Source organism: Podarcis bocagei (genome assembly GCF_964188305.1).
Source record: "Podarcis bocagei genome assembly, chromosome: Z".
Taxonomy (NCBI): Eukaryota; Metazoa; Chordata; class Lepidosauria; order Squamata; family Lacertidae; genus Podarcis; species Podarcis bocagei.
The window spans coordinates 25,943,057-25,967,838 of record NC_138140.1 but is presented as its reverse complement, the minus strand read 5'-3'; the positions used below and the strand labels follow the sequence as shown (position 1 = coordinate 25,967,838).

At 43.9% G+C, this 24,782-nt stretch overlaps 1 protein-coding gene and 1 long non-coding RNA gene across 10 annotated transcripts in view; one reads left to right on the top strand and one right to left on the bottom strand.

Moving 5' to 3' along the window:
• Positions 1-24,782, bottom strand: part of LOC308578808 — a 41,072-nt gene that overhangs the window by 10,514 nt on the left and 5,776 nt on the right. For 5 of the 9 annotated variants that reach the window (XR_014004116.1, XR_014004117.1, XR_014004118.1 and 2 more), the window contains one exon: positions 4,316-4,366. The exons of the other annotated variants lie outside the window; for them this stretch is intronic. This is a non-coding gene — a long non-coding RNA (uncharacterized lncRNA). The remainder of the gene's footprint in view (positions 1-4,315; positions 4,367-24,782) is intronic. 9 annotated transcript variants of the gene reach the window in all.
• Positions 6,388-15,367, top strand: SERTM2 (serine rich and transmembrane domain containing 2). Its single transcript, XM_081179374.1, has 2 exons — positions 6,388-7,172; positions 13,887-15,367. Exon 2 carries the CDS (start codon positions 14,417-14,419, stop codon positions 14,693-14,695), a length of 279 nt encoding a protein of 92 aa, XP_081035500.1. The 5' UTR covers positions 6,388-7,172; positions 13,887-14,416; the 3' UTR covers positions 14,696-15,367.

The following is a 24,782-nucleotide window of genomic DNA, read 5'->3' as shown; positions in this document are numbered from 1 at the left end:
ATTGAGTCACTAATTGGAAAGCTTTGAGCAGTAAGATACCCCATCTCTAGAACTGCAAACAAAAAAAACAAAAAGAAACCCTGATAATTAAAGGTCGGTATCTCTTAGCCTAAACTACCTCACAGGGTTGTTGTGAGGATGATCCAGCTCTTTGGAAGTAGGAGGGAAAGTAATAAATACCCGTTAGGTATTTTGGAAAGTTCTCTGCCTGTTATGCACTTAGACATATATTGAGATGTCATAACCAACTTTTTCAAGACGGCTCCTGAGACTTTTATTATTTTCAGAAGACAGTTGGATGCCATTTTGAATCAAAATGGTGGACTGAACCTTTCAAAAGTATACTGATTTTAACCACTGATTTCACAACTTCATTGATTTTTCTTTTTCATAGAATTCCTGAGCAATACTGGGTATGAGGCTGCTAGTACTTAATGAAATCTGGTAGAACAGGATAAAATACTTTCAGAGCCTTTAAAGGAAAAGTATCATACATTGAATAAACAGATATAGAAGAATAGATCTAAGTCCTCCAGATACAATACTCTGGCACACACTAGTTTTAATGTCAGGTTTTTTATGGGGTTTGGATATAAAGGCATATTCAGAATTAAATCATATGCTGTTAGCCAGAAATGACTCAACTGCGGGACAGGGAAGATTACTGTAAGCTTCATTCAGAGTTGACTCAACCCATGACTCCTGGACAATTGGATAGTCAAAGGGCAGTCTGTGTCTGAAATGCTTCTGGCTTAGTTTTCCATCAAGTCTGGGTTGATATATGGGTCATACTGGAGGTCACAGGAAACCCAGTTGGTCTGAAACTAGTCCAAACCTGAAGATTCTGGTTGTTCTTTGCTAAGGCTTGTGGGATTCATTTGCATCTAATAATAACAACCAGGAGATGAAAGAATATACCAACTGGGGAAGAAAGAGCACTCCATAAATTCCTGTTAATTTATTTGCCCTGCTTTAACGTCCGTGTGACACTCCAGTGATACTGCCATATTGCTGAAAGGCTGAGTTTCAAAAATGCAAAATGCCCTCAGATCTCATTGGTGTGTGTTTACTTACTTACTTACTTACTTACTTACTTACTTACTTATATCAAACATTTATATTCTGTAGTTTCTAAGCAGCATACAATGATGTTAGAAAAGGAATGCAGTAAGAAAAGATTACCTAAAACACATGCCAAAATAGACAAGTTTTCATCAAACACCAGAGCTTTAACAGGAAGGGGGCATGTCTCATCTCATCTGGGAGGGAGTTCCACAAAACTGGGTCCACAATGCACAACATACAGCTCCTTTAGCTGAGTTTCCAAGGCATGAGGAATTGCTAAGAGTGACTTTCCAGAAGATCTCAGTGATCAGGCAGGGATATTAGGAACCAGGCAGTTCTTAAGGTTTCCTGTACCCAAGTTGCTAAGGGTGCTGAGAGTTCTTAGTGGGGGCCTGTTCCCCCAACAGAGCTGCAATTCCCGGAGTTCCCTTGGAACTGGGATTGATTATGTACCCTCCAACATTTCTTTGATGAAAATAGGGATGTCCTGTTCTATCATCATCATCATCATCATCATCATCATCATTATACACCATTCATCTAACTGGGTTGCCCCAGCCACTCTGGGAGGCTTCCAGCATATATAAAAACATTGAATATTAAAAAACTTTCCTATACAGGGCTGCCTTCAGATGTCTTCTAAAGGTTGTGTAGTATAGTAACTTATCTCCTTGGCTCAGGGGTCATATAACTCCATACACTCCAACATTTCTCCAATCAAAATAGGGGTGTCCTAAGGAAAACTGGGACATTCCAGGATCAAATCAGAAACTGGGATGGCTTCTGTAAATCTGGGACAGTGCCTGGAAAATAGGGACACTTGGAGGGACTGTGATTATTTAACCACTCTGGTCCTAAGATGTTTGGGGCTTCAGACATCAAAGCAAGCACCTTAAATTGATTCCGGAAAACAACAGGGGACCAGTACAGCTGACAGATCTATGGCTACTGTCTATACCAGGAATCAGAGACCAGTATCCCTCCAGATTTTGTTGGACTCCCATTGGCCCTGCTGGTAAGGGCTTATAAGAGCTGGAGTCCAACAATGCATTGAGGAACACATGTTCCTTACCCCTGTGTATGCCAGGTTTAGCTTATGCTGTTAAGAATCTTCCTTGGTGACGTGAGGAATATGCGCCAGCTCTCTTTGGGGGCATCTGGGGGTGGTGGTCATTGGCACAAGGAGAGACTGAGGTTGCAAGCTGGGCAAAGATAATCAGCTGTGTTGTGTCTCTCCCAGCCTCAGCTCTGCCAAATGACTCTTCTTGTTTACAACACAGCACTTGACCTGACGTATTTTACAGCCCTGAAGATGTAAGTGCTTCACAGCCTTGTGATTCTCACTTGAGAGTAAGATTCTCAGCAGCAAAAGAAGCCTCCCAAACACACACTTGAAGCTCTGCTTTTGTGTGAGATTGTAAAACAAAACCATTGAAAGAGAAGAGCAAGAGAGGCCAAAGACCTGGAAGCTGCACAGATACCTCAGCGCATAGCAGCTATGCTGACTGCTGTATTTGAAGGCGCAGCGTGCAGTGCCTGAGCCCTGTTCAGAAGGTGGGGAAATACATTAACAAAGCATAAAAAATAATTTGCAACAAACAGTGTGAGCCTATGTATCTGGTTGCAATATTTTGCAATCTCGTCAGCACTCTGCCAGATAAATGAGCGGTGCCTGGGTTTCTTTTTTGTAGAACCCAATAAGGTTACAACTGTGACAGCGCAGTCTTGGGGGATACTTTCAGATGCCTATTTATTGCCATGGGATCAGTTAATGCTCCTCATGCTCAACAGCCTTCTTGTACAAGTGATGGAGGTGATCTCAGGCATGGTGATAAAGACATCAAGACTGTTAGTGTTACTTCTGGGTGGCAGTATTTGCACACAAAAATCAGATATCACAGGCAGTATTATCCTAACAGATCCAGCACTAGAGCTTTTAATTATTTGATCTCCTGATGACCCTCAGCTAAGCCAACCTGATCTGGTGGTTCTTCTGCTGGCAGCAGCACAATTGGAGGTAGCCAGTCACTGGAATTTGGCTGGACTTTCTATTAAGAGGCTGTCTGGACAAAATATGGCATTGTCAGAAAGATTAGCTTACCAGAATCATGTGGTTTGAGGAATAACTAAAAAAAGAGAAATTTGATGCAACATTCCGGCCTTTTATTTCTTATAACAAGGATAAGAATCACTTTCTGTAAACTGCTTTGAGTTTATTTGTTTAAAATCAAGCAGTATATAAATTTTATGAAATGAAATAATTAAATAAAATAAGGACGGACATTTACTACAACCTTCAATGTGTCAGGTTAGACTGTGGAGGGTATATCTAAATAGCCAAAATTCTGCCTAAGAACTTCTGCTTATAAGAAGAGTTTGGATTTGATATCCTGCTTTATCAATACCCTAAGGAGTCTCAAAGCGGCTAACAATCTCCTTTCCCTTCCTCCCCCACAACAAACACTCTGTGAGGTGAGTGAGGCTGAGAGACTTCAGAGAAGTGTGACTAGCCCAAGGTCACCCAGCAGCTGCATGTGGAGGTGCGGGGATGCAAACCCGGTTCACCAGATTACAAATCCACTGCTCTTAACCACTACACCACACTGGCTCCCATTATATTGGACACACACTCTAAATTCTCTTAAATTCTGACTCACTGCATACTTCCTCTGATATTCTGCGATATGAACTTTTGTAGTGAGGTTATAGACATTGCTTTAATGTACTTTGTCTACATTGTTCTATGTTCATTTTATGTTTTTCAAAACTCAATAAAATAATTTACTAAGGATGACTGTTTGTCTTGGGAGATGTCAACATTCACACCAATGCCATATTGTTTGGAGTAGCTCAGGACAATCATGGGAACATCCCAATATTTCATCAGAGCAGTATATGTAGCTAGCACACTCTGGATTTCATTTTCTCAAGCAGGCAGGGAGAAGGTGGTCTGAAGGTGGGGGTCTATAAAGCAGACCCTGTGTCATGGTCAGATCACCTCCTGGTGAGTCTCACAATGTCTCCTGGTGTGGCTTACAGTGGCCTTTCCCCACCCTATAAACCACTTTGTGGAAATAAAGAACTGTCCTCCATACGTTAGGTCAGGTGGCTACCCTGTTTCTACTTCTATGTCTAGGAAAACACAACTGAAGGCTTCTGGAACTCACAAATCTATCATTGTGGGTAGAAACTGTGGGTTTGCAGCTGAATTAAGGAAAGAAGAATGGTACTTATCTTTCAAGCAACTTACTGGCTGTAAGTGGGTGCTGAAGTATTCCTGCTCCTGAATCACCATACAGGTCTGTCAGCAATGGCAACAAAAACTCATCAGGAAAGGCTGATTATGTTCAGAGAGAGAGAGAATATGACAGATGGACACCCAAAAGACCAAACATATCAGCTGGCACGCTTTGTTGCTTGAGGAATCTGTGAGCTCTCAAAAGCCATCCAACCACTGAACTGAATCTCTGAGTGAACGAAAATCATTTCCAAAGGTTGCCTGTTCATGACAGTCAATATTCTGAAAAATGTCGTAGTTTTTAAAAAATGAATGAATTCTGAGGAGTGGTTTATCTTTGCCAGCACTGGGAAGCTACAGGATGGCTACCACATTGAATGAGAACCAGTGTAGGGGTACTTAGGGTGTTGAACTAGGACATAGGAGACCATGGTTCAAATCCCCACTCAGCCATAAAACTCACCAGCTAACTTGGGGCTCTCTCTTAGCCTAACCTACCTCACAGGGTTGTTGTGAGGGTAAGATGTGGGGGAGGAAGTACCATGCATGCCACCTTGAGCTTCCAATGAGCTGCTATGTTTTTACTGTGGGAAACATATTGCCTACTGTGAACAAGAACTCCTAGATTGGTCTGTTTTTAATGTAAAATGGTCATTATGTATCACTTTTGTACAGAATGCATTTTCTTCCTTTGTTATCTCAAGTGCATCGTTTTTACTTTCTGATTTCTGTGAGATAACCTCTTTTTTCTTTTCTTTTGCATGTCAACAAGAATACCTCAGGCATCATGATACCACCCAAATCTCAAGTAGTTCCCAATAAAACTGGGAGCAATGAGTCTCTTATGTAGGACATCACACAGTGCTTTGGTGCACCTGCTCTCTGCAGGACGTTTGGGCTGAGCCTGTACCAGTCACTTACTTCTGAAAGCAGGTCTGTTCCTACTCTTAGACAAGATGAGGCACCTACCTCAGGCAATAGATACTAGAAGTGGCAGCAGCCCCTAACCATTCTTCCTGAGTCCCCTAAGCTACCGCTAGCCTGCCGCGCTCAGTTGTGATGTGGGATATCATTATCACATGTTGCCAGTGTTGAAATAAGATTCTAGTGCCAGTCTGGTTTGATTTTGCACATAGAATGGGAGGGGATACCATGTTGTATTTCATAGGAACACAGGGAGTCAGACTCTTGGTCTGCCTAGCCCTGTATTGTCCATAGTGAATGACAGCAGGGTCTTTCTGCATGCAGAGCAGATGTTCTGGCCTCTGAGCTATGGCCTTTTATCAAATGCAATTCTTGGCTTTTTCATTTCCACAGTAACCCATCTGCATGTATATGTAATGTCATTTCAGAACATTCAAGGATCATTCCTCCCTTCTTCTCCTTGTCTGTCTCCTGCATCCTCCAACTGATGGTCAGCATCATTGGGCACCTGCAGAGGGTCCTGCCAGGGTCCGTTGCCAACTCCCAGAGCCACCATGCCCTACTTGTTTCCCCTTCTCTCATGCAGCAAAATACCTTGGGCCAGTCTTTTCTGAACTCCCCTCCCCAAAACCAGGCCAATGGGTTGTGTCCAAATAGGTGTCTACATGTAGTGGGCATTTCTGGCCTGTTAATGTTTCCGCAGGGTGTTTCCTATTGACCTAGTTGCATGCTATAGCAGTGAACTGGGAACCCCGAAGCTGAAAATGGCTCTACACCTGAAAGCAACCAGGATTTCATTCTGTCAAATGTGGCTGCATACAAACAGAAGGGGAGGAAACTTGCAAGTTACCGTATTTTTTGCTCTATAAGACTCACTTTTCCCCTCCTAAAAAGTAAGGGGAAATGTGTGTGCGTCTTATGGAGTGAATGCAGGCTGCCCAGCTATCCCAGAAGCCAGAACAGTAAGAGGGATCGCTGCTTTCTCTGCGCAGCGATCCCTCTTGCTGTTCTGGCTTCTGGGATTCAGAATATTTTTTTTTTCTTGTTTTCCTCCTCCAAAAACTAGGTGCGTCTTACAGTCTGGTGTGTCTTATAGAGCGAAAAATGCGGTATATGGCACAAATATCATTGGCTGTGATGTATTGCACTTACTTTATTTTGAAGGTTTTTAAAGCCCTGGGGGTGGGGGTGGAACCCTGAAAAACATCCTGATTTGCATGCCTTGTTTGACTATATATTTAAAAAGAATGCTTCCAATCCTACAAAATGTTTTTTTTTAATCTCTTTTTTGTTTTGTTTTTATAAAAGAAATCATAATGAGAGAGTGATCATTGCCTTCAAATCTGCTTTGTGGCTGGTTGCCTAGAGGGAAAAGGACCAGCCTGCAGCATGGAAGGAATTAAAAAAGGCTTATAGAAACTTTGCTACTAGTGTTGTTGGCAGCTTTCTTTTTTTCCCACCTCTCTCTCTCCCTACTGATGAAGCATAGCTGCGCTTGGAGAGATACCTTTCCCAGCTTACTGTGTCTGTTGCCTATAGAAGCAAAAGGAGGAGAGCGAGAGAGAGAGAGAGACGGTTGACGGAGGCTGCTGTGGTTCAGCCATCCAGAAGATATATGGATCTGTCTCACCCGTGCAGGAAAACCAGCAGCAGCACAGTGAGAGCAGGACCATCAACTAGCGTCTAAGGAATTAAGCAGCGCCCCTCCGCCTGTCGCAATGCAAAACTGTGGCGTGCAAAGGAGACGAGAGGAAAGTGTACTTTCTCCTTGGAAAGCCTAGTCTTCCAGCTCAAGCGACAAAACAACAGCTGGTCTCTTTTTCTTCCAAAGCACCTGCATCTTAGAGGGGATGCTTCCAGGACACCTTGCAGAAAGCAATCTAGGGTACACCTACCAAGGTGGTGTCTTGAGGGGTCACTCCTCTGCTCCTGCTTACGATGAAAGGTAATTGGCTGCACTTGTCAAAATCCAACTGTTTTTATCTCTGTGCCAAGGCTTAGTTAGAAGAATGTGCTATTTTATGCATTTGATATGAAAGGAGAAAATATGACTATCTGCCAACAAAAAAGGAAAGCTAGTACTTCCAATTGATGGTTTCTTTTCTTTAAAAAAAAAAGCATGCATTGAGGTATCAATTTTCTTGGTGTCTGTGCTTTTTCAAGGGGAAGTAAAGAGATTATGTGTGCTACAAATGAGCTAAGCAAAAGTATTGATTTCAGTAGTCAGATTAAGCCCAGACAGCTTGTTTTGGAAACAGGCGGCCTTCAAAAACGCACTATATGCTACAGCAGCAGAGTGTTTTGACTAACTTTTTCTGCAAGCAGTACCGACTTAATTTCTAGCCCCACAAATATTCACAATAATATTATGCTGTCTACTCTAAAAATCATCCCAATCTGAGTTAACCTAAAATGCTAAAACTGATCCTTTTAAAAAGATGGTTAATTTGTTTGTGCTTGGTGAAAATAAGACAGATAGGCTAACTTGTTTGTAACCGCAAGAAAGATGTTTACTGCAGTTGCTTAGCTAACAAGAAGAGTCTTGTTATTCAATCTCTAGAGCTGGGGATAAATAAATTGAATTGTAGAGTTGGAAGGGACTCCAAGGGTTATCTAGTACAGCACCCTGAAATGCAGGAATCATATCCCCCCTCTTCATTTGTATGTAGGGGCATTTAGGGGCAATTAGCTCAGGAGCACAGGAAATTGTGATCTTTTTAAAGCAGAGTTGTGGACAACATACCACCCTCCAGAAGATGTTGAAGGAAGCCTCCAACTCCCTTCAGCCCCAGCCAGTGTGGCCAACATTTGGGGATGATGGGAGTTGGAATCTAGCAACAGCTGGAGGGTTGCAGGTTCTGCATTCTCACTATCGAGTTAGGCATCCAGTGAATTGCTTAACTGAGGATTACTTTTGTGGAAAGATCCACAAATCTTTGAATATGGGATAAAGGTGTCATGTTGTAGTAGTATTCATAGTTCTTCCTCTTTTATCCTCTCAAGCCCGTGAGGTTAATTAAACTGAGAGAAGGTCGCTGGCCCAAGGTTACCCAGTGAGATTCATAAGTGAGTGAGGATCTGAACCTGGATCTCTTCCGAGTTCAACACTGGGGCCGCTAGAATGTGGGTGTGTTTTATTCACTATAAACTACTTCAAGATCTTCTGGTAGCAAGTGGTCTATAAACGGAAACAATAAGTAAATAAATAAATACTCCCATCAGCCCCAGAATGACCAATAGTCAAGCATGATGGGACTTGGAGTCCAACAACACCTGGACTCCTCATGCAAAGTAGGACATTTGGCTATACTGTCCTTGGGAGATCTGCCTCAGAGGGCTCCAAGGCGAGTGTCTGTGGGTCAAGGCACTTCTGGTTAACAGACTCTGCCTCTGGCTCAGTATTGGTGACAGGGTCTGAATAATAATAATAATAATAATAATAATAATAATAATAATAATAATTTTTTATTTATACCCCACCCTTCCCAGTTCAAAAACTGGGCTCAGGGCGGCTAACAACTAATTTAAAACACTTAATTGTAAAAGCAGCATAAAATACAGTATAAAAACATGAATAACAATAAAATTCAAAATTCAGAAATCAATTTGGGGAAAATAAGCATTAGATAATCCCCAGGGCTAGCTGGCTGAATTGGTCCTACTTGGGCCAGCGAGGAGGCCAGGGGAGAATTAGCTGTGGGGTCTCAGAGCGGGTAATCTTCATAAAAGGGGAGGGGGAGGGAAGAGAAGGGAAATAAAGGATCAGGCTGAGTTCAAATTAAAGGCCAGGTGGAATAGCTCTGTCTTACAGGCTTGACGGAAGGAGGTTAAATCCTGAAGGGCCCTAGTCTCATGGGACAGAGCATTCCACCAGGTCGGAGCCATCACTGAAAAGGCCCTGGCCCTGGTGGAGGATAGTCTGACTTCCTTAGGGTCTGGGACCTCTAAACTATGGTTATTCATGGACCTTAAGGTCCTCTGCGGGGCATACCAGGAGAGGTGGTCCTATAAATATGAGGGCTCTAAGCCACAAAGGGCTTTAAAAGTCTACCAGCACCTTGAACCTGACCCTATACTCCACCAGGAGCCAGTGCAACTGGTAAAGCACTAGGTGAATATGCTCCCATTGCAGGGACCCCGTGAGGGGCCTCGCTGCAGCATTCTGCACCCGCTGGAGTTTCTGGGACAGTTTCAAGGGCAGCCCCATGTAGAGCGAATTACAGTAGGCAAGTCTGGAGGTGACTGTCGCATGGATCACTGTGGCCAGGTCAGGGTGGGAAGGGTAAGGGACCAACTGCTTAATGCGGTGAAGATGGAAAAATGTCGCCTTAGCTGTTGCTTTAACCTGCGCCTCCATGGAAAGGGAGGCGTCAAGGATTACACCCAAACTCTTAACAGATGGATCCAGCACCCTTATGGCTTCTGCCCCTGGCCCTTCTGATCTAGTTGATTCCTCTGCAGAAAAGAACATTTGCAGAGTGGGTTTATCTGTAGCCCTACCATGCTCCCTACAAGAACTTTACTGTTCACAAAAAGAAACTCTATTGTATGCAAAGAAATGGGCTCTTCGGCAAAAGAAAACAAGAAAGCCCTTGTGCAAGGAAGCATGCATAGACTTTTCAGCTGAGTCTATTCATTCAAATCGATTTGACTCCCCCATAATTTATTTGATCTGTATGTGTAAAGCCTCCTCTGTGGCATTCCTTATAATCTTCTACAAGTCAGGAAGTGTTCTGCATGAAGATTCCCTCTTGCCCTCATCACAGAAGACAAGGCAGGAAGTCCATGCACACACATAGTTTTGTGAGCAAATCAGATTCTTCCCTTGCAAGGAACTGAGCAACTACTCTTAAGACTGGAGCATAAAACGAACCACAGGCATCCATGCTAAACTCCCAGCCTCATTGAATTATCTCCACTCGTTAATCTCTTCCATTTATTAGAAGTGCCTTGTAGAGGCTCATTAATTTGGGGCTCTTGTTTCGTAATTGATTATTACACATGAACTTAAGGTTAATAACTTTAACATAATGCCACCTAATTTTCAGAAGTAACATCTGTGACGCATATTATTTCATTACCAAAAATGGTCTGTTAGGATTTGATGCGAGCTCTGCCTTTTTCAGCAGAAAGAGCTACAGAAGACAAGAGAGGTGGCTGTCACCACTGTCATGCCACACACCCTCCTCTGCTCTGCCACCACCCAAAATTACCCTGTACCACTTCTCACTCTTAACAAGATGTATGGCTCTGAGCTGTGTTTCTTATGGGTAACTCTATAACCTGCTTCCACCCCAAATAATATTTATCTGAATAAGTGGGTGGGGTATAATAATAATAATAATAATAATAATAATAATAATAATAATAATTCCCCTGATGTTAGCAAAGGATGAGGCAATTAATTTATTGAAGAGGACTCATAAACAATGGCTGTGTGATTGCAGATTGTACCGAAGCACATGGTTTCAATCTGTTTATCTTATTTGTTGCTTTATTTTATATACAACAGTAGCTACTATAATACTGATACTACATTAGATGACTAACCCTGCTTCACATCCGCCACCAACTTTCACACAGTCTACCACCCACCCCCAAATGCAACTCCGCTGTCAACTCAACTCTCAACTCGATTCCAAACCCTCTCAAACTAGTATTCAAACTCCCTTTCAAAACTCCCAACCAATCACCGCTCACTATCAGCATTCCAAATTCACCCCTCCCTCTCATCTTAGTTCCTCTAATTTCATTTTTTTTTATTAATTGCATTTATATCCCACCTTTTTCTCCAAAGAGCTCAAGGTGGTTCTCCCCACCCCCCATTTAATTCCCACACCAACCCTGTGAGGTAGGTGAGTCTGAGAGGCAGTGGCTGGCCCAAGATCGCCCAGTGAGCTTCATGGCTAAGTGGAAATTTGAACCCTGGCCCTAGTTTCGCCCTTTAACCGGTACATCACACTGGCTCTAACCTATGCTTACCAATGTATTTACCTTAGTTACTCTATTGATATACGTGCTTATAATGTACAGAAACACCTGAACCTTGCAATCACATTTAACCTCTCCATATTGCAACCCATATCATGATATTCAATAGTATCCATTTGCTTCCTCCAATAGTAAACTCAGTACCCCTTTGCTAGTAAGGGGAAACAAGAGGGAGACACCAGGATGCTCAAGAGAACCTTGAAGTTTGCAGCAGTACTGAAAAAACAAAACAACAACAACCACCTAATGTCAACTGACCATTTTCAGTGGCAGCTAAGGTGTAGAGGAATGTGAATGAGCTGGCTTGAGTCCATCGCAGCTGGGGTATGATGGAGAAAGGCATGGCTGACTGCAACTCCAAAAAGGACTCAAGCACGCTCCTGTTCGGGAGCAATACTGCAAACTTTTGTTGCAGAGCCCGTTTGCTGTCTCTACTTAACTTCTGTGTGATTTGTAATCCGATCACCATATTTAAATGGGTACACTTATTTATGCCATTTTAACCTGCATGTTCTAGACAGTAATTCAATTATCTATGCAAGTCCTTAGATATCTAGTACACTGCTAGATCTCAGAGAGTAGACACAGTATGGTACTCTCTACCTGAGCTGTAGGAGCCACGCCTTGAAGAATGCTTAAGGATGCTGATGGCTGACTCCGTGCGTATAGAATGTGTTTAACAGTGTGTTAAATAAGGCAAATGGAGTTTTCTCCGGCAGGGCTAGATTAGGTATTAAGATTGTGCCTTGGATGACTTATCTGTAGTATTGACCAGGCAAATTATCAAAGTACTATTATGTCTAGGAGTTCTCATGTATTACTGCCAAGACTCCCTCCTGGTTTATGCGATAAGGAGGGTCACAAGTTCAAACTATAACTTTGTTCTTTGTGTCCCAAGTCTGGGCTTAATCTTCAAGAGCATTTTTAAAATGACAGCAAGGCTGAACTCCTCGGTAGCATATCTTTGCTCCTGCTTCCAACAGACATTCATAAAAACATCTGGAAAAGCTTATACAGTGGTGCCCCGCAAGACGAATGCCTCGCAAGACGGAAAACTCGCTAGACGAAAGAGTTTTCTGTTTTGGAGGTGCTTCGCAAAACGAATTTCCTATGGGCTTGCTTCGCAAGACGACAATGTCTTGCGTGTTCCTGCTGGTTTTTTCCCCTTCCCCCCCCTTTTTCTAAGCCGCTAAACCGCTTATCAGCTGATCCGATCAGCAGATAAGCCGCTAAAAGCCGCTAAAATCCGCTAATCCTTCAATGGGTTTGCTTCGCAAGACGAAAAAACCACTAGACGAAGAGAATCACAGAACGGATTCTTTTCGTCTTGCGAGGCACCACTGTACATGTACAGACTGTACATCCATGGGTTCCGTCAGTATGACAGGGGGAATAGACCATTTGTATGGAGCCTACACACAGAACAGTTTATATGTGTGCTGAATACACATAAGAGCAAGGACAATGGGTGTGATCCCATCCCTCCTACATGTGCTCATTTTCAAGTGTGAACTGGAATCTGGCCAGCAAACCTATATCTTTTAATTAGTGCAGTGCAAAAGAAAGAGGGACGCAGGTGGCGCTGTGGGTTAAACCACAGAGCTTAGGACTTGCTGATCAGAAGGTCGGTGGTTTGAATCCCCGCGACGGGGTGAGCTCCCGTTGCTCGGTCCCTGCTCCTGCCAACCTAGCAGTTCGAAAGCACATCAAAGTGCAAGTAGATAAATAGGTACCGCTCCGGCGGGAAGGTAAATGGCGTTTCCGTGTGCTGCTCTGGTTCGCCACAAGTGGCTTAGTCATGCTGGCCACATGACCGGGAAGCTGTACTCCGGCTCCCTCGGCCAATAAAGTGAGATAAGCGCCACAACCCCAGAGTCGGCCACGACTGGACCTAATGGTCAGGGGTCCCTTTACCTTTAAAAGAAAAAGTGACCAATAAATCTTGCCCCTGATTTTCCACCAATTAATGGGAGAAGAAATTGCATCCAACGGGGTGGGGGGGTGGGAATCAGTAAAATTTTAATGGACTGGGTATAGGGTTTTGGGTGTGCTTCTGTTATTGCTGAGGTGGCTGAGAGGTGCATGCAAGTGCCATTTATTTGGGTTGTATCTCATGCTAGCCCTATTCAGAGTAGACCATTGAAGTTAATGGAGACTGCTAAATTAAGGACATTAAATTCAGCAGACCTACTCTGAGAACTTGGTTGGATGCAACCCTTTCATTCTGCAAATCATCCCTCCTGTTGTCTGCGCTAAACAGGCTTTCCTAGGGTGCTCATGCTTCAGTCAAAGCTCATGGGAAAAATACCCTGAGAAAACTCCTCCTAAACATTTTTCTCATATCAGGAACTGTGGACAGCATGGGAACCTGCAGAGAACTGGACAAATATTTAGCCTTTGGCCACATTGCAGTGATAAGGGAAGCTCAAAACCCAAGGCTGAAGGAAGTTATAAAGGAATTTAAAAATTACTGTGAGAATGAAGCAGATAAATTGAAGCCTTATTTGCAGAGGAAGAGAACTTATGAGAAGCTGCGAGTACAGATTTTGGCAACGCAGTAATTTTTCCTTTTATTACCAAGAGATTCTCTACAATCAAAGAGATTATGTGAAAGTTTGCTTAATAATATAGTATCTCTCTCTCTCTCTGTCTTTTTGTATCTTTATAGAAATATAATGTTGGCTACTGGTACTGCTGTCATTTTGGTCATCTGAAGGTGGGAAGTGGAAAAAGACCAGACTCTAGTTCTTCTGAATATAGTCACTGATGTTTGCCTTCTAGTGAAGACAGGAGTCTGCTTCCAAAAGTAACCAAAGCAGACTTTTGCAAGGTAACTCATGGATCTGTGAGCCATTGGGTGACACTGTTGGTAGGAGATCCTTACCCGCCAAACTCCATTGAGACGTTTATTCCTTATTGAAAAGAACACAAATATTTTTCAGCCAGGAAGGTTTTTTAAAAAGTAGAAAAAAACCACCACCCAGAAGGAACCTTTGATTGATTCTGCCATTTCCTTAGGCAAAGCCATGTGAGAAGATGACGCTTTGATGAGAACTATTCCTCTATACAAGGCAAAGACTTCAGCCCATCCAATATTGATGCATGAATTACCTCCTAATCTAATCTTTAAGACACTATCAAAGAAGAAGTAAGGAATTCATGAGTGAACAGAGAAAATGGAAAAGGCCTGAGTAAGAAATGACTGAGGTCTATTTCAGATTCCGTGGAAATCTTACTGGTCGTGCCCACCCACCCCCAACCCTGGCTACAGGAGTGGCAAATGCAGATAAATACTCCAACTTGTATATGTATGTAGGGTTGTTTCTGACCCTACTGGCCATCCTACTTATTCTACTTTTCACCATGCTCCTGCGTCTGAAACACGTCATCTCTCCTATTACCACATCTCCAGAGAGCACCGAGAACATCCAGCAGTTTACAGATGTTGAAATGCATAGCAGGATCCCCAGTACTTAGTGGGCTGGAGGCTGGGAAGCAACTGGTTGCAAAAAAAGATTGTCTGCGATGAGAAACCAATTTCATATGGTGGAGTGTGTGGAGTGGAAGATTCTGCTCTCTCATTCTAGATTTCTGGAGTGCAAACTCTGGACAGCCTTGAGGGATGCACTGGCAGAGGGTTGGCCTAGATGGCCTTTAAGGTCCTTTCCAACTCAGTGATTCTACATAGAATTCAGTTTGCCTTGGAAATGGCAAGACAAGTATCCAGCAAGCTTAGCTTGACACTAATTGCTGTAAGCAGCAGGTGCTGTGATGTTTGGTTTCAAACAACCTACATATAGACATATGAAGCCGCTTTATAATGAGCTGGTATAATCTGTCCCTGTACTCATCGTTCTGGACTGGTAAGAGCTCTCCAAAACAGCCCAGGTGACTGGTTTTTTTGCAGGAGAAAATAGAGGACTCCTGGACTTAACAATGAATAAAAGCAATAGAAGGAACTAGCACTGTATCAAAACCTGTTTGCCTATCTCTCCCTCTGTGAAAGAGGTTGCAGGTTTATCTGCCTCATTCTCAGGACACTTGAGCACTTCTTCAGAATTCTGGTAGCTGTAGGACTGAGACACCCTTGGGTGCTATGGGAGCTTTTCATTCCAATAAACACTTCTTGGTGCTTCTGCAGCCTCCCTAGCTGCCTGTGCTTCTGAAAGAGCCCCATGGGAGAAACTACTGGTACTTCATGACTTATTTCTTGGTTTTAATTGAAGCATGGGAAACCTAGGAAAACTATTACTGAGTACCTGAGACTGCTGTGCTTACAGATTTTATTTCTAAGAGATATATTTCCTTTTTAACCTTTCCACACTGATTTCTTTAAAAGTACAAAGACTTCACTTAAAAAAACAAACAGCTGTCAGGTACACAGTGGGCAGCCTCCTCACCTTCCCATACGTTAAGAAAAGCCCAGCTGATGATGTCATGGCTTTGTCAGGAAGGGCACCCAGGAAGGCTGCAGAGCACAGACTACTGGGGAGATGATTTGTAGAGTGATATAAAGCACACTCACAAACAACTCTAGGCCACCTTGAAGGTAAGTGCAACAAAAACAAAACAAATCTTCCCACAGATTCTTTTTAATGCAGTTTCTTGAGAGAAATGCAGGAGAATTTTTCAGTAGAGCATGAGAAGCAATATGAGCATTAACCACAAGATTAAATACTATATAGCTTCATACCTTTTCTTGGTTATAACCAGAACCAGTGCATAATACAGGAACTAAAGTGTGAGTGATGTATTCTTGAAGGTCATCTTTGCACCCAAAGAGATTCTGTCTCTGCTGACATGAACAATGGCTTAGTAATTCTGCATGGCTCACCACAGGAAAGCAAGGAAGTCCTAAATCTTTCTCTCTCAAGTGATTTGCAAAATCTAGCTTTCCTGCAATATACACATTCCAGTACAGCATTCTGTTCCAAGACCAGAACAACTCTAAAGAATGAGTTCCTGCAGGAGCCAATCCCCATTGGATAGATGAGTTTGTTCCACTAAAATTAACAGGAACTGCTGTGTATGTGTCCTATGCACTAGGATCTCTGGATTGGCAAAAATAACATTCACACTTTTGGACACAAATTTGCCAATCTATCAATGAGTTGGGCAACCTGCACTGCCTCCAACTGAAAAATGATAATGCTAAAATACCCCCTTTCTTTAATCCATCTGGATACTATTCCCTCTATTTCAGGTTCCTTCCCCAAATCTTTGAGGCCTCTTGGCTTTCAATGTGACTATGGTACCAATTGGTGCCTTGTGGTTTCTTTTGAAAGGACAGCCCTGAAGGATAAAACCAAGGACCCATCTAATCCAGCACCCAATTCTCATAGTGGCCAGCCAATGGGAAGCCCATGAGCAGGACATGAGCACAACAGCACTCTCCCCACTTGTGATCCCCACCCCACCCCACCCTCTTGGCATGCCACCTCTGATACTGGAAACAATACACAGCTGCAATACTCCTGCTTCTCTCTGCCTCCCAGGTCAGACCTGACTCAGGAGCACAGCTGAGGCTGGGTGTGAGCGCTCACTTGGGGGCGGCAGGGAATGGCGGCCCCTTCAATATTTTTTTTTGGGGGGGGGGGGCTCAGCCTCCTGCCTAGAAATATTGAGGGAGCTGAAGCCCCTTCTGCCCCCACAGCTGGCGTTCCTCCTTGCTATTGCTGCAACTCCCTGTCCATGTGCTCTTTTGTGTGGACCCTGTTCATAAAAACAGACACAGGGAATAATAATAATAATAATAATAATAATAATAATAATAATAATAATAATAATAATAATTTATTTGTTTATATGCCGCCCATCTGACAGGGTTACCCCAACCACTCTAGGCAGCTTCCAAAAAATTAAAACACAATGCGACATCAAAGTGCAAGACTAGTCACCTCTTGCTGGCAAGCAAGCTGAACAAGGTGAATGGGCAGTGACTGCAAAAAGGAAAGGAGGAGAGCCTGCGGACTCTAAAAGTGGGCAGTGGGGTCCCTTCTGGGAAATGGGGCCTGATAAGCACCCAACAATGCCTACCCTGAAAATTTGACACTGCCAAATAAATGAATATACAAGGTGGAGAAAAGTCTTTCAACTATAATGGGTCTTGGGGGGCAGCACTCAGGAGGTTATTCTTAGCAGGTGAGTAGAGATATTATTGCCAATATACAAGCATATCTCTTTTAAGTGTTCTTTCAGAGTGAGCACCTGAAGCTTACGCAGCAACAGAATCCATCTGTATAGCCGTGTGCTTATGAATTACACTAACTAATCAGCTAACGCAGTCCTCTGGTTTTTTTTCATTAGAAGGTGATATCTGCAAAGCCATCTGTGTTAGGTGTGTAACATTTCAGGGACATGAACTAATCTCAGCTCCATTTTGCAATCTAGCCTAGAAATAAAATCCCAGAGGGTATTCTACTATATAGCATTCATCTGCCAATTCCCCTCTCTCCATGAAGTGCAAATTCCCCAAACCTGAGCCATGCTAAAATTAGCAGTCATACACACACTCTTGCTTATGACAATAACAAGACCATGTTTCATCCAACACTCTGGAAATTATGGTGTGTTTTGTTTTGTTTTCAAACAAAAGATGGGTGAATCTGTCCATTTCAGTTTCTCCTCCCAGTTTCTCATTTTTTTTCCAGTCCTAAATTTGGTTCTCCACATGTCCATATTAGTTTGTGATTTATTTACTGTATTTTTTAAATACAGTAAATTCACCAGCATTTTAGTGGGAATTTCTCCCAATATACACATTTGTATACAATTTTGCCCAATACACTTTTTTTTTGCAAAGCAGTTTTCCCCAAATTAATATGTTTGTGTATATTATTTTTTACTAATATTTGCATTGTCATGCACACTTTGCTGCAGTATACGCAGTTTTGTACAACATTACTTGTCTGGAGATCTGCATTGCAAAATTCAGAGATGACTGGGTTTGCTTATTGTTCTGGAAAATTTGAATGAGGCAGGTTTGCCTTTAAATGCTAATTTCCCCCCAACCACTATTTTTAATACACACACATGGTTCATTCTTGATGGGGTGTTACTTTTCCCTTGGGAGTTTGGGCTAATATTGTGTATGGGGTGGGGGACTACTAGAATACAGCTGCTCCTATTTATATCCATAGCACCAGCTTTATGCAACCCTTTTGATAAGCAATTATCTCTGTGCAACCTAAGCTCGGTCTCCAAAGCACTGAAAGAAAGCCAAGGCCATAGTATCTACTTTGCATGCAGGTGTTCAGCACAATGAGTTCTTTTTCATATACTGTAACCATCAGAGAATTATCTGTGAGATTTCCCCCCCCCCTATTGTAAATTTAAAAAAACCTGACTGTATATTGAACTATATATTGTATGCAGGATTAATACTTAACATTGTCAGAAATTACAATCCTATTTATCATTATAAATATCCATATTTTCCTGTCTAACGTATTGTGTCCTTTAGTGAATTAGGGGAGGTTGGTCACTGCATAGTGTGAGCCTTCGAAACACCACGCTGGGGAATGTCAGGTTGGGATGAAAAGTCAACCAAGTGCTCCAGGCACCTGGACCAATATTGCCCCTTGATCTGTATATGGGCAAGGTCCATTTTATGTATATTCCAAGGAGGTGATAGGGTGGGAATCTCCTTACATTGGGAATCCACCATGTGGTTCCAAAGAACATTCACCTTTTCCTTGGGACAGTTTGTTGTTGTTGTTCATTTCTATCAATTCTTTATTTGCAAAATGTAGACACTCATACACACACCTTGCCCTGACCCTTCCAATGCATTTGGAATCACTCAGGGCAGCTTAAAATATAATTTAAATACTACCCCACAAAAGGAATCAAACAATCAGAAATGGGCAGCAAGGTTTGGATTTCGTTCAACAGGGAAGTTTTATCCAATCTGGGCAGGAGGGGGAGTAGGTGGGTGGAGAATTGTAAGAGGGTGTCAGGTGTATTTTCTGAGTAAGACAGAAAGGAGCCTCACTGCCTTTACAGATGCAGGATGCACTGTAATAATGAGAGGTCATCATCACTTGTCCACACCCAAGCAAACATTCATAAATCCTTTATGCACAGAAAAGATACCTCAGTTTGCCAAGAATCTCCCATCACACCTAGTTTGTGAGGTCATAGGTGGCAGCTATCCAAAACATTTCCCTTCTCTAGGCCTAGAGCCCAGCATCCTAAGATAAGCATAGTACAGCACAGCACAACACAGCGCAGAAAAGCATAGTATCAAAGCAAGCCAGTTAGCATATATCAAAGCAAGGAGACATAGACATATATGACCTTATTCTTGCCACAACTACTCATTAGTTTTTGGGTTATGCTGACTACCAAGATGGCGTTTGCAGGCCTTCTGGATCATTTCACTTCGGTTCAACACACTATTTTTCTGCCTAAGAGGAAGTATAAGAGGAAGGTTGTGCTCACAGACAGAAACCAACCAAGCTGGAAGCTGAATCTTACTTCAGCACTAGGGACAGACAAGATCATAGGCGCCGACTCCATGGGGCTTGAGGGGGCCCGAGCCCCCTCAAAAATTCGTTTGGGGGGGCTCCGCCCCCCCAATAATCTCCGGCGCCCCTCCAGCAGAGCGCCACCGCCGCCCCTCCCCCAGCCCAAAATGCACAGGGTCGGGCTGCATGCCTCCTGCCCTCCCTCCCGAGCAAAAGCTCCACCCAATTTCCTTCGGAGCTGATTAATAGGCGCAGCACGCTCTCCCCTATTCGCTCACGAGGAGGCGGCGCCACTTTATTTGCATATTCATGAGCTTATTTATTATTCATGAGCTTTCCCGGGGGCCCCCCCCCAATATTTTTTATAAGTCCGCGTCCCTGGACAAGATGGCAACATCAACTGCACTGGTCTTCAACTGGTAGGTTGGGGCCACTACTAGGGAGTGACCTGAAGTAAGGTGGGTTGCAAGAACAGCACTACCACCATACAAACACTTGGTTTATAAAGAAAAAAGAAATGGGTCCTCAAATACATGCTTGATTTAAAGGTGAGTCCTGGGTAGGAAGAGGCTGTACCCAAGGCAGCAGGTTAGCTTTGTCCCCCAGCAGAGAGAAATGCCTCAGTGGAAGACAGGGGTGTAGCTTGGGGGGGGGGGCTGCTGGGGTGATGGACCCAGACACATTTTTCTGGGGGACACTGGCAGGGTGGTGTGAGGAGAACACAATAGGCACGTGTCCTTCCAGTCTGTCTTATTGCCCTGGGCGCCATGAAGAAACAGTCCGTCACTGGTGGCGGAGATTGGAAGCAGAAGGCTCGTTCCATCATCTTTACTGGGGCACCAGCACTATCAAGGACCACTGCCCGTTAACTGTGTTCAACAGCTGCTGAAGAATTCATTCCCGAGTTTGATTCCACCCCTCTTCCCTTCCTACCTCTATTCCCTTCTTTGTCTTTTGAAAAAATAAAATAAAAAAGCCTTCAGGGGAGGGGCTGTCTTGCTTTAATTGAGTGCATGTAAGCCACTTTTGGCAGGGATGTGGGTGGCACTGTGGTCTAAACCACTGAGCCTCTTGGGCTTGCCAATCAGAAGGTCGGTGGTTTGAATCCCCGCGACGGGTTGAACTCACGTTGCTCGGTCCCAGCTCCTGCCAGCCTAGCACTTCAAAAGCACATCAAAGTGCAAGTAGATAAATAGGTACCACCCCAACGGGAAGGTAAAAGGCGTTTCTGTGCGCTGCTCTGGTTTGCCAGAAGCGGCTTAGTCATGCTGGCCACATGACCCAGAAAAACTGTCTGCGGACAAACATCAGCTCCCTCGGCCAGTAAAGCGGGATGAGTGTCGCAACCCCAGAGTCATTCACGACTGGACTTAACAGTCAGGGGTCCTTCACCTTTTTTAAAGCCACTTTCAGCCAAAGAGTGGGAAGCAAATGCTCTTAATAAATAATGGATAATAAGGAAATGTTGCACAGGCATGTCCACTCTGTCTGACAGGAGCTCTCCAGGGGTACAGGCTACCTGAACCTTTTCACTGAAGATTATGGAGGCTTCTTAACCAGGTAAATGTAAATTACCATCAAACTGTTGGTTGTACTCCATTGCAGGGCAGATTTTCTGCAGAATGAAATGTGCATTGCCACTGACCTATATGACAGGGCCTTTTCAGATGTGGTTTCCCGGCTGTGGTATGCCCTCACTAGTGAGGTGCACTTGTCTCCATCATTATTGATGTTCAGTAGGAATGTGGAAATATTCCTGTTTACCCAGGCATTTGGAGGTTGAGGAATACTGTTCCTGGCAATGGCAAGATCATAGAATGGAAGAATGTTTTTTAATGATAACTCATTTTCGATGTTTTTAATTGTAATCATTTTTAGATCTGATCTGACAGTTTTAGAATGTTTTACTTTGTCTTTGCTTCTAAATTGTGTATCAGTTTGCTGCTCTGGGCTCCTTGGGCAGGAAGGGAGGGATATAAATTTAATAAATAAATAAATAGATGGTGACTCTTCAGACAGCAATAATGAAACAGCTTTGGAGAAGCAACATGGAACAACTAATAAAGCAGAATGGCGTGTGGATGATCCAGTACAAATCTATCTCTAATAAACTATTATTGCATCAATAAGATGTTGCAAAATACACAGGGGAGGGGGAACCAATCTGGAGGACCCTTTTTATGCTCAAGTGATGCTCACATAGACCTGGGGACAAAGGTGATCCTGGGTTGGCACATATTTTCTCTGACGGGCAGGCTGGAAACTGTTTTATAATTGGTATTCAAGGTTTTAAGGATTTCCTGGGGGATTTGTTCTTTAAAGAAGGATGGCTTTTTTCAGCGTGCCATTCACACCATAATTAGACAAAATGATGGCTTAAACCCCCAGTGGTGAGTAAACACTGTAATTGGTGCTCATTTGTGCCAGATAAATCCATAGAGACAATATCCTGGTTCTCTTCATCACAGCCACTTTAATGGGAGAGGCCAAACTAGGGGAAGATTCTCTCATATAGCATCAGCTTAGTTCTTTCAGGTAGGGATTTTTCTTTTTGGTAGGGGAGGGCAGGAGCTACATCAAAATCTACTGAAAGATCTCTGGGCAATTTGCAGTAGATCACAAGCAGTTTCCCCCTGAGTCCAAGTCGTTTAACAAGAGCAACAACTAAGACACACTCCTATGTAAGCTTACTAGTCTGATTCATAGACAAACTCTCTATTCTTTGAGCCTCACTGTTGCCTTCCCTTAAACTGGAACTTTATGCTTAAGGGTGCTGGCATAACTTTCTGTTTCATAAAATTGCAAGTTAGTTTCTTTGTTGGTTTCTTTGTTTAATCATTACATAGTCTCAGTGTTCCTAGCCTATGAAATGGGAGTATAAATTGGTTGCTTTTGAGCAGGCCTTGACGCTGTTTTTTTGTTTTTAGTTCTGCATTAGGATCTCCGATCTGCCATCACACAGATGTAGATTAATACTTGGATAAGGTCATTCCACAGCATGACACATGGGGTGCACTAATGCCTCTAACACCCTCAGCTACTGTTTTGCATCAAGCCTGGTTGTTGGAGCTCACTGCTCAAAGTAGATCCTGCAATCCTGAAATCTGCCTGTCACTTGATGTAAAGCACAATGCTCATTGATGGTGCTACATTTATGCAGGATTAAAAACAATTGTTGGAGCAGGCGTAGTCAACATAATGCAACTCCCAGAAGCCCAGGCCATTGGGAATGCTAACTATGGGCTGATGGGAGTTGTAGTCCAGCTCCAGGAACATGTGGAGGGCACCACGTTGGCTACCCTTGTGATGCAGTATGCACAATTCTAACACATTAACCTTGCCTTTCCACAATATGGGAACAAGATGGTTATAACAACAATGGTGACACCCCCACTAAAGCATTCATATGCCACTTCAACAGCCTATGGAGAGGCCCGGGAACTGTAGTTTGCTAAGGGTGCTGGGAACTGTAGCTGTGTGAGAGGTTGCCTAATAATTCGCAGTTCCCTTTACCAGCGGCGTAGCGTGGGTTGTCAGCACCCGGGGCAAGGCAAGTAATTTGCGCCCCCTAACCCGGGCAAGGCAAGTAATTTGCGCCCCCTAACCCGGGGCAAGGCAAGTAATTTGCGCCCCCTAACCCCTAACCTGCCGCCGCTGCCAGCTTCTTCTTGCTGCTGCCTGGTCTGGTCTGGTGTGGTTCTCTCCCGTGCTCAGCGCTGCGCTGGGCGGCCGCTGCACTGTCCCTCCCTCAGATAGTCCCTCGCTCTCTCTCCGCACCACACGCCTGGCACCCACCCCCTCCACAGTGGGCGGCGACCCAGCGGCTTGGATCGGATTCGCACAGCCAGCACTGCAGTGAGAGAGAGTGAGTGAGCCAGGTAGGGGCAGAGAGCTGCGAGTGCGAGCGGGCCCCCCCAGATGTTGCGCCCGGTGCGGCCGGCCCCCCTGCACCCCCCACACTACGCCACTGCCCTTTACCAAACTGCCAGGATTCTTGGAGGGGGCAGCTAAAATGTAAAATAGTGTTTTAAATCTATTGTGTGAATGTGACCTACTGCAAGGTACGGACATGGGTGGCGCTGTGGGTTAAACCACAGAGCCTAGGACTTGCTGATCAGAAGGTCGGTGGTTCGAATCCCCGCAACGGGGTGAGCTCCCGTTGCTCGGTCCCAGCTCCTGCCAACCTTGCAGTTCGAAAGCACATCAAAGTGCAAGTAGATAAATAAGTACCGCTCTGGTGGGAAGGTAAACGGCGTTTCCGTGTGCTGCTCTGGTTCGCCAGAAGCGGCTTAGTCATGCTGGCCACATGACCCGGAAGCTGTACGCCGGCTCCCTCGGCCAATAAAGCGAGACGAGCGCCGCAACCCCAGAGTCACTCACGGCTGGACCTCATGGTCAGGAGTCCTTTTACCTTTACCTTTTAACCTACTGCAAGGGGCATTCAGAGAGAAAGGAGCATGGCACTTTCTGGTGTTTGAGGCTGGTGGAGCAGGATAAGAGATGGTCACAGACATAGATGTGTTGGGGTTTAAGAGGGGAAAGATGGGGAGGGAGCCATGCAATTGAAGGGCATTTAAAGTACGTTGCACAGGATCCGTGCACAGAGAAGAAGCCAGTTTAGAATGCAGCATGGTGTGCATCTGTTTGACAGGGTTGCAGGGCAAATTTTATATAGGATAATGAATGCGGAAGAGACACAGAAGAGAAGGTGCTTCTCCCAAAAGCTGAAGTAATGCACTGTTATTTAGTCTTATTTACTGTGCTTAGTACATCAGCAGTAAGTAGCACCATGGTGAAGAATTAAGGATCTTAACTCCGATGAAAGAGCAGAGCTCCTGATCTGAGACAAAACCGCCAGCAAAATAAGATCGCCTCAACAGCATTGACAAGCCACCATAGAATCTGGAATGTTAATGAACTAAACGGATTCACTCACCTTGACCACCACGGTCTGTGTATGGAAACAAACACACATCACGGTATGTAACACTTGAAGCTAATTAGCACCTTGGGGCAAGTTGTTTACAAACAGAAAACAATAAGGAACATGACATATATCCCCAGCAGTGCACTGTGCGCTACTAATCCCAAAGTCA